At 38.3% G+C, this 12,577-nt stretch overlaps 1 protein-coding gene across 1 annotated transcript in view; it reads left to right on the plus strand.

Annotated features, from left to right (window-relative positions):
- Positions 1 to 5,582: 5,582 nt before the first annotated feature.
- TMEM30A (transmembrane protein 30A) overlaps positions 5,583 to 12,577 on the plus strand; it is a 36,359-nt gene continuing 29,364 nt past the window's right edge. The window contains exon 1 of the mRNA XM_003926317.3: positions 5,583 to 6,155. Within this exon, the coding sequence (XP_003926366.1) occupies positions 5,598 to 6,155 (558 nt within the window). The 5' untranslated portion in view covers positions 5,583 to 5,597. The remainder of the gene's footprint in view (positions 6,156 to 12,577) is intronic.

Here is a 12,577-nt window from a genome sequence, read left to right on the forward strand (position 1 = left end):
AGACAAGAGTTTCACCAGGCCTCAAGATGGTTTATACGGTTTTATTCAGAGAAATGTGCTCATTTTTGCTTCACAAAGAGGCATGTATTGGTGCCCACATACAGCACTGACACAAGCAGGCAGTGGGACAAACTGATTATCTCCCAGAAACGGAGGGCACCAGAGATGTCTGTTTCCGTGGTCACCACAATCTGCTGAAATCCTGCTTGAGAAAAAGAACATAATCACCCAGAGCACACAGTCCTGCTTGGCATTTATAGTACATGTAATATTAGCATAAGACTCTCCTTTCTTTATTTTCCTACTTGGAGAACCACAATGTAATTCTGACCTTATTTCCAATTTCCTCTCAGTTTAGTTTTTGACATCATAAGGGGGATGAGATATGGTACCTCATCAGAGCTCCTATAACCCCTTAAACACACATCTTATGTGGCACTGACTTCATTATATAATGTGAGTTCATTGACAGTAGATCAGGTCAGTTCAACAAGATTTATCGAGTAGCTTTTGTGTCCTGGGTACTTTGCCAGGGTTTCGAAATTTAGAAATGAATAAAAACAGTCTCTGATGATGTTGGGAAACAGTTTTCGTTGAACCTATCTTGTTCCTCATGGAATGCTGGTTAGAGGGAAGCCTTGGTCTTTGCCTTTGGTGTCATAAATATTTAGTGCTACTGACAAAAAATGTGTTTGATTTCTGAGGCTCAACAAAAGCTGACTTTCACATTTAAGTCCATTTTGTGAAGATCCTTCATGAATATGTTGGAGTTATTTTAACAACTCAAGTGTCTCAAGTGTTTTAAAAAAATCATAATGAAATGATCTTCTCGTGCTGGTTTTCCAAAACTTTGAAAAATAGAAAAGTATAAATTTTAAAAAAAGTCTAAAAATAGTCCAAACATATAATTTATAAGGAATTAACATTTTTAGGCCCGGTGTGGTGGCTCACGCCTGTAATCCCAGTACTTTGAGAGGCTGAGGGGGGCAGATCACCTGAGGTTAGGAATTCGAGACCAACCTAGCTAATATGGTGAAACCCCGTCTCTACTAAAAATACAAAAATTAGCCAGGCATGGTGGTGGGCACTTGTAATCCCAGCTACTTGGGAGGCTGAGGCAGAATTGCTTGAACTCAGGAGGTAGAGGATGCAGTGAATTGAGATTGTGCCACTGCACTCCAGCCTGGGTGACAGAGCAAGACTCCGTCTCAAAAAAAAAAAACAAAAACAAAAACAAAAACAAAAACGTTTTAAAAGTATCTACTTTACTGTATCTCATTCTCTTGGAGTAGGCTAAGCCTCATTCCTCCTCTGTTCCCCTTTTTAAAGAAATTAACTGTTATACATGTAACAGATGCCAGCTGGTTGTTAACTTAGAGATGGCAACATGATATTTGAAGAAAAGACCTTATATATAGTTGATGGTACCTAATGGAAAAAAAAAATGCCATGGAGATGTAATCAACTGAGAGATTCTATGCAGTGGAAGTCATGAAGTCTGAAGTCTTGTGAGAATTATACTCTTTCATATGAAGTATGGAATTGGCCAGGCATGCCTATAATCCCTGCACTTTGGGAAGCCAAGGCTGGTGGAGAGTCTGAATTCAGGAGTTCGAGACCAGGCTGGGCAATGTGGAAAACCCGTCTCTACCAAACATACACAAAATTAGTGGGCTGTGGTGGCACGCACCTGTGGCCCCAGCTACTTGGGAAGCTGAGGTGGGAAAATCGCTTGGGCCTGGGAGGCAGAGGTGGCAGTGAGCCGCTGCACTCCCACCTGGGTTACAGAGTGAGACCCCCATCTCAAAAAAACTAAAAACAAAACCCAAAAAGTACGGAATTCTGAGAAATGAAGGCTTATTTCCATCCAAAACAAAGTTCTTAGGCTGTCAAAGAATTTTGGTGTCGCTGCTCTTGCCTCTAATGACACTAACCATTAAAATGTCTTGTTTGACTGGTATTTCTGATTACTGACTGACTATTCAAGAACTTGCAAAATTTTCCATCACGACACCAATGAGCTCAGACTAATCAGTCAATCTCTCAGTGTGAGAACAAAGGGATTTTCTTTAATATCTAACTGAAAATGTTCTATAATAACACTACATAAAAATCAGGAAATGGTCAATTTTAAAAAGTAATTTTTAAAAGCTAGTTTGAATCAATATCTGATGCAATAAATATAGGAAATGAAGTTTATTATACAATTTTGACATCACTCTTTCTGCTTAAAGTCCTCTGGGATAATTAAAAATGAACATTTTGTAGTTCCACCAAGGTGCCATGGGCAACTGAAAAGGAAAAGACATTTTTTTTTTTTTGTTCCTGCAAAAATATGACCCAGCCACTGAAAATAATTCAAACTGTTTCGAGTCATTAAGAACCTTCTCTGAAATTCATGATGACAAAAAATATGGCACATTTCTCAGCCCTCTTCAACTTTTTAAAATACCCTTGTTACAGATGTGGATGAAATGGTTTGAATATGGTTAGAAGCTAGAGAGCTACAGCAGCACCAAACATAAAAGGAACCCAACAAGCACATCGGTGTGGCAAATCTACTTTGGTTAGGCAGTGAAAAGATCAGTTGCAGTTTCCTCTTCCTCCTTCCTGGAGATACCCAATAGTTATTCTTAAGTATTTTTTTCTTTGATGTTTCTGGTTACCGAGTTCAGTGGCACAACAGAGCAACTGAACTAAAAAATGAAAATGTATAAAACTTTCCATCCAGAGGCTAAATACATACATCTTTTCAGATTGTTGGGCTTGAATCTGTTATTTTGTTTTTGATCCACTTTCATATTGAGGATCGTGCACTGACTGTATACTTACAATGTTAATCTGATAGTCAGCATTAATAAAATGTCATTTATCACATAAATTCCACTTTATCAAGAATCAGCAGAACAATCATTTGGACAACACAAATGCTATCTAAATGTATCAACATACATACACACAAACACACACCAGTCTGTCCTAGCAATCACAGTTTGAAAATGTGGAGATGGTAACCCATTGTGAGAACAACTATTGTCTTTTGTTGCCTTAGAAATGCTGAACAATGCTTTCTTTAGAAAATTCCCACTTCGGCAGATTAAATGAAAAACCACCTAGTAAAGACTATCATAAAACAATGTGACCAAGAAAATCACAAAATTGTGAGTCCCCTGAGATAATAATGTGGAGGTGAAAAATATGTTCCAGCTGGGTAAAGATGCATATTGTGGTGGCAGAAAACAGTAGTGGAAAATGAAATGGAGGGATATCAAGAGATCTGGAAAAGCAATTTCATCCATTTGGACCTCATCTGAAAATGTAAGTTTTAGAGAAGAATCCCAGGAGCTTTCAGTTCTGTAAATGTTTCAGTCAAAATGGAATTTCTAATTAAAAAAAAGACAAGGGATTAACGCATTTTTCCTATGAACAAACAAAATGAAAGAGAAAGGAAGCAGATAGATATATCACAATCACTTAGATCAACAGAACAAAAACAAAAAAATGAAGGTAAAATAACTGACCATTTATACAGAATGCTGGAATAGCAAATCAGTTAAAGAATTATCAAATTTAGTGGGCATGATGATATAGGCAGAAATGGGGAGGAAAAACCTGCCTTGTATGTACTTTTGCAACATGCCCATATTGTGGCATACATTTTTACTAACAGAACTTAGAAAAATAAAAGGACTCCATGCCTTCTCCATTAACTGTGATAGATTGTTTTCCATTTGAGCCTGGGGTTGAAGGTAAACTTAAAGATAAAACAAAATATAGACCTAAGTACGTTAGCAGTGGTAAGAATCTGAGCATGAATGTCACCTAAGAGCAAACCCAAGCAAGTTGGTTATTAGAAGGCAGCAAGTATTACATCCCTCTAAACTCTGTCTAGTAAATATATGATTGGCTCACATTCTTGAGACTTGTGGTCAGTTTGAAAAAAACATTTAACTGTAAATTTTTTTTTCCTTTTTTTTTTTTTTGAGATGGAGTTTTGCTCTTGTTGCTCAGGCTAGAATACAATGGCAAACTCCGCCTCCCGGGTTCAAGCGATTCTCCTGCTTCAGCCTCCTAAGTACCGGGGATTACAGGGGCGGCCACCATGCCCGGCTAATTTTGTATTTTTGGTAAGGACGGGATTTCACCACGTTGGCCAGGTTGGTCTCGAACTCCTGACCTCTGGTGATCTACTTCGCTTCGGCCTCCCAAAGTGCTGGGATGCAGGCATGAGCCACGGAGCCCGGCTTAAATGTAAATTATGAGGACCAAGCACTCTTCAGTTTCTCTTTCCTCAGTTTACCTTCTTTAAGAAACTATTGGCCGGGCGCGGTGGCTCAAGCCTGTAATCCCAGCACTTTGGGAGGCCGAGGCGGGTGGATCACGAGGTCAAGAGATCGAGACCATCCTGGTCAACATGGTGAAACCCCGTCTCTACTAAAAATACAAAAAATTAGCTGGGCATGGTGGCGCGTGCCTGTAATCCCAGCTACTCAGGAGGCTGAGGCAGGAGAATTGCCTGAACCCAGGAGGCGGAGGTTGCGGTGAGCCGAGATCGCGCCATTGCACTCCAGCCTGGGTAACAAGAGCGAAACTCCGTCTCAAAAAAAAAAAAAAAAAAAAAAAAAAAAGAAACTATTGCAGAGTAAGCCTTAAAAACAAAACTAGTTATTTGTTTTCAAACGATGTGACTTACTCTCTGGTCTGGATTTCAAAGATGTGAGTATAATGTGGATTGTATACAATTATTTAAATTTTATAAATAAAATACAACTATTATAGAAATTTTGGAAAATACAGAAAAGTGCAAAGAAACAGAAAAAAAAAATCCTTCAGCAGGTCAACTGAAGTCACCATTACTCACTTTTTAGTTGGGCTCTATATTATACTTCTACAGTCGCTATACTACGCTAGTATCCTGACTTAGTCACCTTTTATGTCATGAGTATTTCCATGGGTTATTAAATACTTGGCACTTTTAAAGTGTTTACGGAGTATCTCATTTTGTAGTAATGCTGTATGTTCGGGTTTTTATAACAGTAAAAGAAAAAGCTACAGCGTATTACAAAACACTTTATCAATGCGCAAAAGAGAAAGGCGGACACAGAAAAGAAAGGGAAAAGTAAGGTAAAATCATCAACAGAGAAACACATGAGAATCGCTTAATTAGCGGCAACATAATAGAGCTAAGGTCACATTATTGATTTTTGACTTTAGGACAAAAGGGGTACATGTCACTCACCTCTGTTATAAGTTTATATCTGCACCTTGAACGGCGATTTATTTAATTAGATAAAGTCGCGGTTTTACAATCTAAGCAAATACTGCTAATCCTCCCCCGACTCAATCCCTCTTGAGGTGGCCTTGTAAATGCTCCGACTCCTTCAAAGAAAGCCTCGAGGTATAAAGAAAAAGCTGTCCAGCAATCCAGACCTGCAGTCGCCACCATACCCATAGTAACAGGCAGGTGTGTGCGAACAAAAGCCACGCGAAGTTGCACCTACAGCGCAGGCGCGGAGTCGCCGCAGCAGGGCCGCGCATGCGCCAACGTAGCCTCACGCCCCAGTGGTTGAGCTTCTCACTTTGGCGTCACAGGACAGATGATCGGGGTACGTCCGCCTTTTCCTTCCCCCACCTATTCTCCTCCCCTTTCCCCTCCCCTTGTCCCTCCATCTTCTCCCTCCTTCCTCTCGCCCTCCCACTGGCGTCTCCAGCCGGCTTTCGCTTCCTGTCAGAGGCCTTCGGCGGAAGAGCGTCCCACCTCTTCCGCTCTACGGCGGCGGCGGCGGCTGAGGTGGTGGCGCTGGTGGTGGCGCTGGTGGCGGCGACGGCGGCTGCGCTCGGCCGGCTCCGGTCAGGGTCAGCGGGCGGACCCCTTGGGTGGTCCACCTGCGCGTCGCGGAGCGGCGCCCCGGGGATCGATGGCGATGAACTATAACGCCAAGGATGAAGTGGACGGTGGGCCCCCGTGTGCCCCGGGGGGCACCGCGAAGACCCGGAGACCGGATAACACGGCCTTCAAACAGCAACGGCTGCCCGCCTGGCAGCCCATCCTTACGGCTGGCACGGTGCTACCTATTTTCTTCATCATCGGCCTCATCTTCATCCCCATTGGCATTGGCATCTTCGTCACCTCCAACAACATCCGCGAGATCGAGGTGAGGGGAGGGAGCCGCGTTGGGAGTCGGCGTCGCTCGGAAGGAGGGTCCTGCTCAGCTCCGGGAGGGTGACGGGCGGTCCCCGCGCCGCCCCCCGCCCCTGCCCTTCCCTCTGTCCCTCTGCTTGCTTCCTCTTTCTGCGGGTTTCCTGGATTTGCAGGTTTGTCCTAGCTTTGTCTTGCTTGCGATTTACGCTGAGACGCAATGAATGTTCAATGCAGAAGATGGGTCGGGTGAAGAAATGCTTCTTCAGTGGGCGGTTTGTGTCGGTCCTTGGGGGTGAGGGGGTTGTTCAGGAAGGTAAAAAGAGAAGTGGGGGTGGGTGCAGTTGTAGCTAGGTAGGTGTCACTCTGAGGGAATTGACAGGGTCAAAGTGTCATGACCTTTGTGGGGATTATCCCAAGACACAGAGATGAACACCTTGGCCATTGTTGGGAAAAGAACCAGAGTCATAGAAGTATTGACGACTCCAGTGTAAAGAAGCTGTCGCATGTTATTAGGTTACATATGAAGACTTAGGACAAATGTGCGTAGTACTTTTCGTTTTGAACTAATTCGATATTTTAGTTGTAGGGCAAGATATACATAAAAGATAACCTGAAACTTCAATTTTGGTTTTGCTTTTAGGTTACATTTATTAATGTGCCCTACATGTGCTGTAGTTGTTTCGTTTTGCTTTGGTAGATTTTAAACTTTACAAAAAGAGCCAGTGACCACACTGAGGGAATACGTTGTGCACTGTCTACTAAACATTTTACTGACACTAACTTTGCTGAATATGTAAGACAGGACAGGACAGCTTGTATTGGGGAAACATTTCTCTGTCAGAGGAGCACAGTATCTTTATTCATCTGCAGGGGTGAAGATGTTTGATAGTACACTGTATAGGTGTCCGGTATTAAGCATCTCTCATCTTTTCTTGCATATCTGAGAATTGTTTTTTTCCTAAATCTATTTGAAAGGGCAGGAACTAGTACCAAGTTCTCTTGATTACTTCTGTTCTATTTATATATATATATACACACACATTTTAGTAAATATTACTTATGTGTGTGATTTAATGGGCGTTTGAGAGTAATTTTATTTTTACTATAATAGAGATGGGGTTCTAGTTTAATTTGCAGTGTTATCTGTAAAAGCAAGATTGATGCTTTTTTTTAATTCTACAGTGCTTACTTAGGCGTTAATAAGTAATAACATTAATAAGAATACCATCTGTAGCATAACTAGTTTTAAAGTTTTTTTTACTAAAAATTCATTCTCAATTTAATAACTGAAGAAAGTGTTACGTGTGTGTTTTTTTAGCGTGTATTTTGGTTTATCACTTTAATCTCCCTAATAATCCTGCAAATGTAGTACTTATTGTTCTAACCACACAAGGATCACACATTATATTAGGATGTGAGCAAAGTGGTGTCATGCGAGGAACATGGGCATTGGCTGGGGTCAGGCAGAGCTGGTTTTAAATTCAAGCTCTGCTACTAACTAGCTCAGTTTCTTGGAAAAATTCTTTAAACTCTCTGAGCTTCAGTTTCCTACACAATAGGTAGAATAATTCATGACTTCTAAGGTGTGAGAATTAGAAGCAATGTAAATAAGATGTCTGGCACTAAGGATCTGTCTCCTGATCCTTAATCAGAAGATGAGAAATATAGAGATGTTGAGGTTTGACAGTAAATTAGTTAAGAGTAAGGTGTCTTGATTCCCAGTTTTAAGCTTTCACCCCACACTAAGATCCTTACTGCGATGTTAGTAAAGTGGAAGAAAATAATTTACCGTCAGAAATTTGAATGCTTTTATTTAAACTTAACATGTTAAGATAAAAATAGCAATAATTTGGAATTGTGTATAAATTGGTATTCTCAGAACTCAACTTCCATTAATATTTACTACAGTATAAAAATAAATATTTAACTTTCCTTAAAATTTTACTCAGTTTTGGAATAAAATAAGGTTCTTCACATTAAGTAGACGAAATAGAAATTTTTAAAATAGCTCTCGTGTTCTGATTTCAAGTTGCCTCAAGAGTTTGCTGTAGTTTAGTCTGGTTAAAAGGGCACCGAAGAGTCAAGGAATTCAGATTGAAATCCCAGCTCTGTCATTCTGTAGTTTGTGATCTTTAGTATAATTTTGAGTCCCATTTCTTTACTTGAAGAACCAAAAGATTCAGATTAGACTATCTCTAAGAGGCTGTTGAACTCTAAAATTCTTTGACTTCCAATTCAAATGTGATTTTTAAAAAAAGGCATGTTTAAATTTATTGCCTTTGGAACAAGAGGAAATGAAAATGAAGAATAATTGGGAATTTTTTTTACTGACACCGACATATAGCTGTGCAGATAGAATCCACATAGGTATTTTTTAAACTTGGATGCTAAATATGTAGAGAAATGCCTCTGAATTGTATGTGGAGTAATTAGAAAAATTTACGGAGATTTCCCCAAGCACACATACTGGTTTTCTGCTTGTTCTCTACCCTTTGTTAGCCCCTCGTGGTAAATGGGTAATGAGAATTTCTTACCAACATTCACTTTCTACTGTAAGTTACTCACACTGTATTTTTTATTGAAAAAACAAAAAACAACAAACCCTTCATTGCTATATCAGTTCAAATTACTAGGGCAAAGGAGATTGTCAAATCCAAATGCTTTTGTAATATAGCTTAAGGTGCCAAGATCAGAAATCCATACTTTTTCAAGTGTAAAATCACTGGATCTTTCTCATTCCCACAAAAGTATTACACTAAAAATTATTTTGGAAAGTGTCTTGGACACCCTGGAAAAGGTGTAACAAAAGGTATTTTTACATTTGAATGCTTATATTTGGTAGCAGATTTCCTCTGCTTGTTAGATTTATGTATCTTGTTTAATTGGTTTTTAGATTTTCAATAATTAAATAAAATGAAGCTATAATAGCTTCATTTATTATTAGGAACAAGGAATGAGGATTTCTTTAATTTGGCGATTGTGAGTCAGCCACATCTTTTTCAGAGGCACTGATTTTCTAGTCTAGGGCCCTTGTTGAGGCTGAGATACATAGAGCTAACTTGAAAAATATAGTGAGGTTATTCTTAACTTTTGTAAAAGCATTTATCAGTGTGAAGTTACATAGTTTTAAATTAATGGTTAAAGTCAGATTAGGTTGTTATTCAGAACAAATTTTAAAACTAAACATTTACTTCAAGTTAGTGTTGCCAAAAGCATTCAAGGTATATTTTCATGAAATCTTAGTGAATTAGCTCCCCATTCTCCACATTTGATAAACTCTCAACTTTCTTCTTCACCTTATTTTATTTACTTCCCTTGATTATTTAATCCTGATTATTTTCTGTTGTCTTAGTTTCTGATACAAATTTTTATATGTTTTTACTCTTAAATTGAATTATTAGATTATAAGATTTTTAAGAAGATTACATTTCTCATTCGTATTTAGTAATCTTTGTCATACTTAGCCTTTAGCTAAGAGTCAGGGAAGAGTAAGTTGCTTTGTATAAATGATTGTTAAAGATTAGGCACTTTATATTAAAAAGTTTGAAGTTTTAATATTTAAGTTGATTTTAGTTACTTAGAAGCAGACTTTTGGAAATTAAGGTTTGTGGTGTTAGTGTTTTAACTGGTTTGTCAAGTAACGTTAGTACTTACAGCAAGGAATGCCAAAGTAAATTTGGCCAGCTGGAATATTTTCCATGGCCCAGGAACATTTTGCAGATGAACATTTGCAATTGATTTGAGGATAGGGAGCACTAACTTTGAATCCCAATTATCAGAAATGTTTTATCCTCCAAAATTTCCCTTCTTCTCATTAGTATTAGTAGACCTATGTTACCAAAAAATTGTACATATTATTGTTGCATTTTGAGTTTTATCAGTAAAAATTGATGCAAATTTGTTTTCTCTCTTGTTACATAAGACCCTATATACCTAATATCCTGGATCTTGCTTCTGGGTTTGCAAAGCCTGAAGTATTTACTTTTTAGCCTCTTACAGAAAAAAATTGCCTGCCCTTGACTTAGAGCTTTAATGAATAGTACCAGCATAGTTAGCATTTGCTGCACAAATAGCTATGTTGAATTTACATATTCTAATCCTCAATAATTGTTCAAGGTAGGTGTAATGATCCCTGGCAAGTTGCTTAGGTTCTGTCTTTGAACAGATTTAATAGATATAAACTACTTATGCTAAATTTACCATTAATCTTGGCTTAGGAACATCACTCTTCGTTTCTTTGTCATAGTCAGATAAAAATCAGGCAGCCTAGAGAAAGTTGGTTTTGAAAGTTTGATTTTGTCTTCATTAAGTCCTCTAGAAAAGACGCCAGGTAAATTAATGCGGAATAATCTGTTCACGGGGGAGTACTTAAAATATGATTTTATTACTCAGCATTTTGTTGAATGACCTGTTTAGGTCTTATATTGATTTCCTTTTAGACAAATTTACATTCAAAATGGAAATTTTCCAGTCCCTTTCCTACATAGTGTAAAAAATGCACATCTCCTTCAAATTCCTACTTTCCACTGCATTAAATTCTGAGTGTGTTTCTTAGAATTAGGATGTATTTTTAGAATTACCAAGAAGCAATGCCAGTTTGATTTCGGTGAACAGTTACAGTGGTAGCAAAACAAAACTGAGAAATGTGGTATCTCCTGTCAGCTCATCTACATCTGTTCTGTTTTGCTTCTGGTTCTTTGTCTTGGATTTTAGCTAATGGGCAAGTCTCCAAACTATCATTGTATTCTGCACTGTACCTTGTATGTTCTTAACATTAATCAGCGTTAATCTTTCAAAATGAGGAAACTGGCTCCTTTTTCTGCTTGGTAGCCTCTTTTTTTCCTAAGATAGGAACTATGTGCTTTAGTGTGTATTTTTTGAATAAAGTTGTTACAACTTATAGTTGTTACAACAACTTTATTAAAAAAATAAAGGATTGTTATGTCCCGGAGGTTTTATTAAGCTCTTGACATTAGGTCTGGTTACTCTTGAGTTTTAGCTGATAAAAGGTGTTGTGGTTATTTGATGGTGAAAACTCAGAAGCCGAGTAAAATTTACTAAGGATTTTAATCAACATTGAACATTTTCTTCATACGTTTTCTTCAAAGTACATCCCTGGAAATCGTGGGAGATAGGAAAAGTTTGGAAACAGGACTTCCCTCTTCACCTTTTTTGGAGCATAGGGCCTTCTTAAGGAGCTTGGCATCTTTTGGGGAATACGAGACAAGCACAATAACAAGAAAACTAAGCATTGCTAGGTGAATGACACAGGCAGATTATCCTTTAGTAGTTCAAAGGAGGATGCAATCACATCTATTTCTAATGATGGTGGAAAGCTGTGTAGGGAGTGGGCTTTGAGCTGGTACTTGATAAATAGCACTTATTTAGGGGAGGTTTGGATGCATTCCAAGAAAGGTGATTAATATGAACAACCATCTAGTGACAGGAAGTCAAAAAGTGTATAGATAAAATAGTAAGGGCAAATTTGCTGGTGGTAGATTGTGGATGGTCTTGAGTATTTGATAATGAATATATTAAACAAGGAAAATGTCATTATTGGGCTACAATGTATATCAGTTAGGATTGGGTAGATTTTCATTCTCATGTAAAAAGCCTAAGAAACATACTATAAAGCTGCTGTGGAGGTTCCGTTTTACTGAGTCTTCACTTGATCTAATCATTTGCTACCCAGCCATTCTTAGGAATTGGCTGTCATCCATGCTCACAGTTTAGCATGGAGGCTAGTGTTCTAATTGTCTTTTCCAGGTAGCAGTTTGGAAGAAGGGATGAACAAAGGGATAAAGGCTTTTTAAAGAAGGTTCTTGAAAACTGCCATGTACCACCTCCCCTTGGTAACAAGGCCACTTGAGCTACAAGGGAGGTTGAAAAATGTTTTCATTCTGATAACAAGGTTCTCATCTTAGTAAGTGAGAGTTTTGTACTGTGGAAGAAAGGTAGTATAAAAATTAGGGTGAGGGGTTGCTATTAGCAGTCTCTGCAACACAGGGTTACAGGAAGATTTATCTGGTGGTAAAATGGCATGTCATCAGAATGAGAGCTCAGTCATACAGATGTGAGAGTAGTAATTTAGACACTGGAATTAATGTTTGCATTTTTATATTGATTATAATAATATTGAATCAAACTTGATTTCATAGTAAAAGGCATTACATGTTTTTTATGTGAAAAGGAAGTTAGGTATGTGGCTTTGCTGATACTTAAAAAAAAGGTTATAGAAGGAGTATTGAATATCATTACCTTCCTCTTGTTTTCTTCAACCTCTTTTTTCTGTCTCTGTTAAACATACAAATGTGTTCTGGTTTCTCCTAAAAAATAAAAACATCCTATCTTAAATTTTTTTTTCTTTTCTTTTTTTTTTTACAGACAAGGTTGCCCAGGCTTCATTGCAGTGGTATAATCATAGCATACTATAAC

This window comes from Saimiri boliviensis, chromosome 4, assembly GCF_048565385.1.
Source record: "Saimiri boliviensis isolate mSaiBol1 chromosome 4, mSaiBol1.pri, whole genome shotgun sequence".
Taxonomy (NCBI): Eukaryota; Metazoa; Chordata; class Mammalia; order Primates; family Cebidae; genus Saimiri; species Saimiri boliviensis.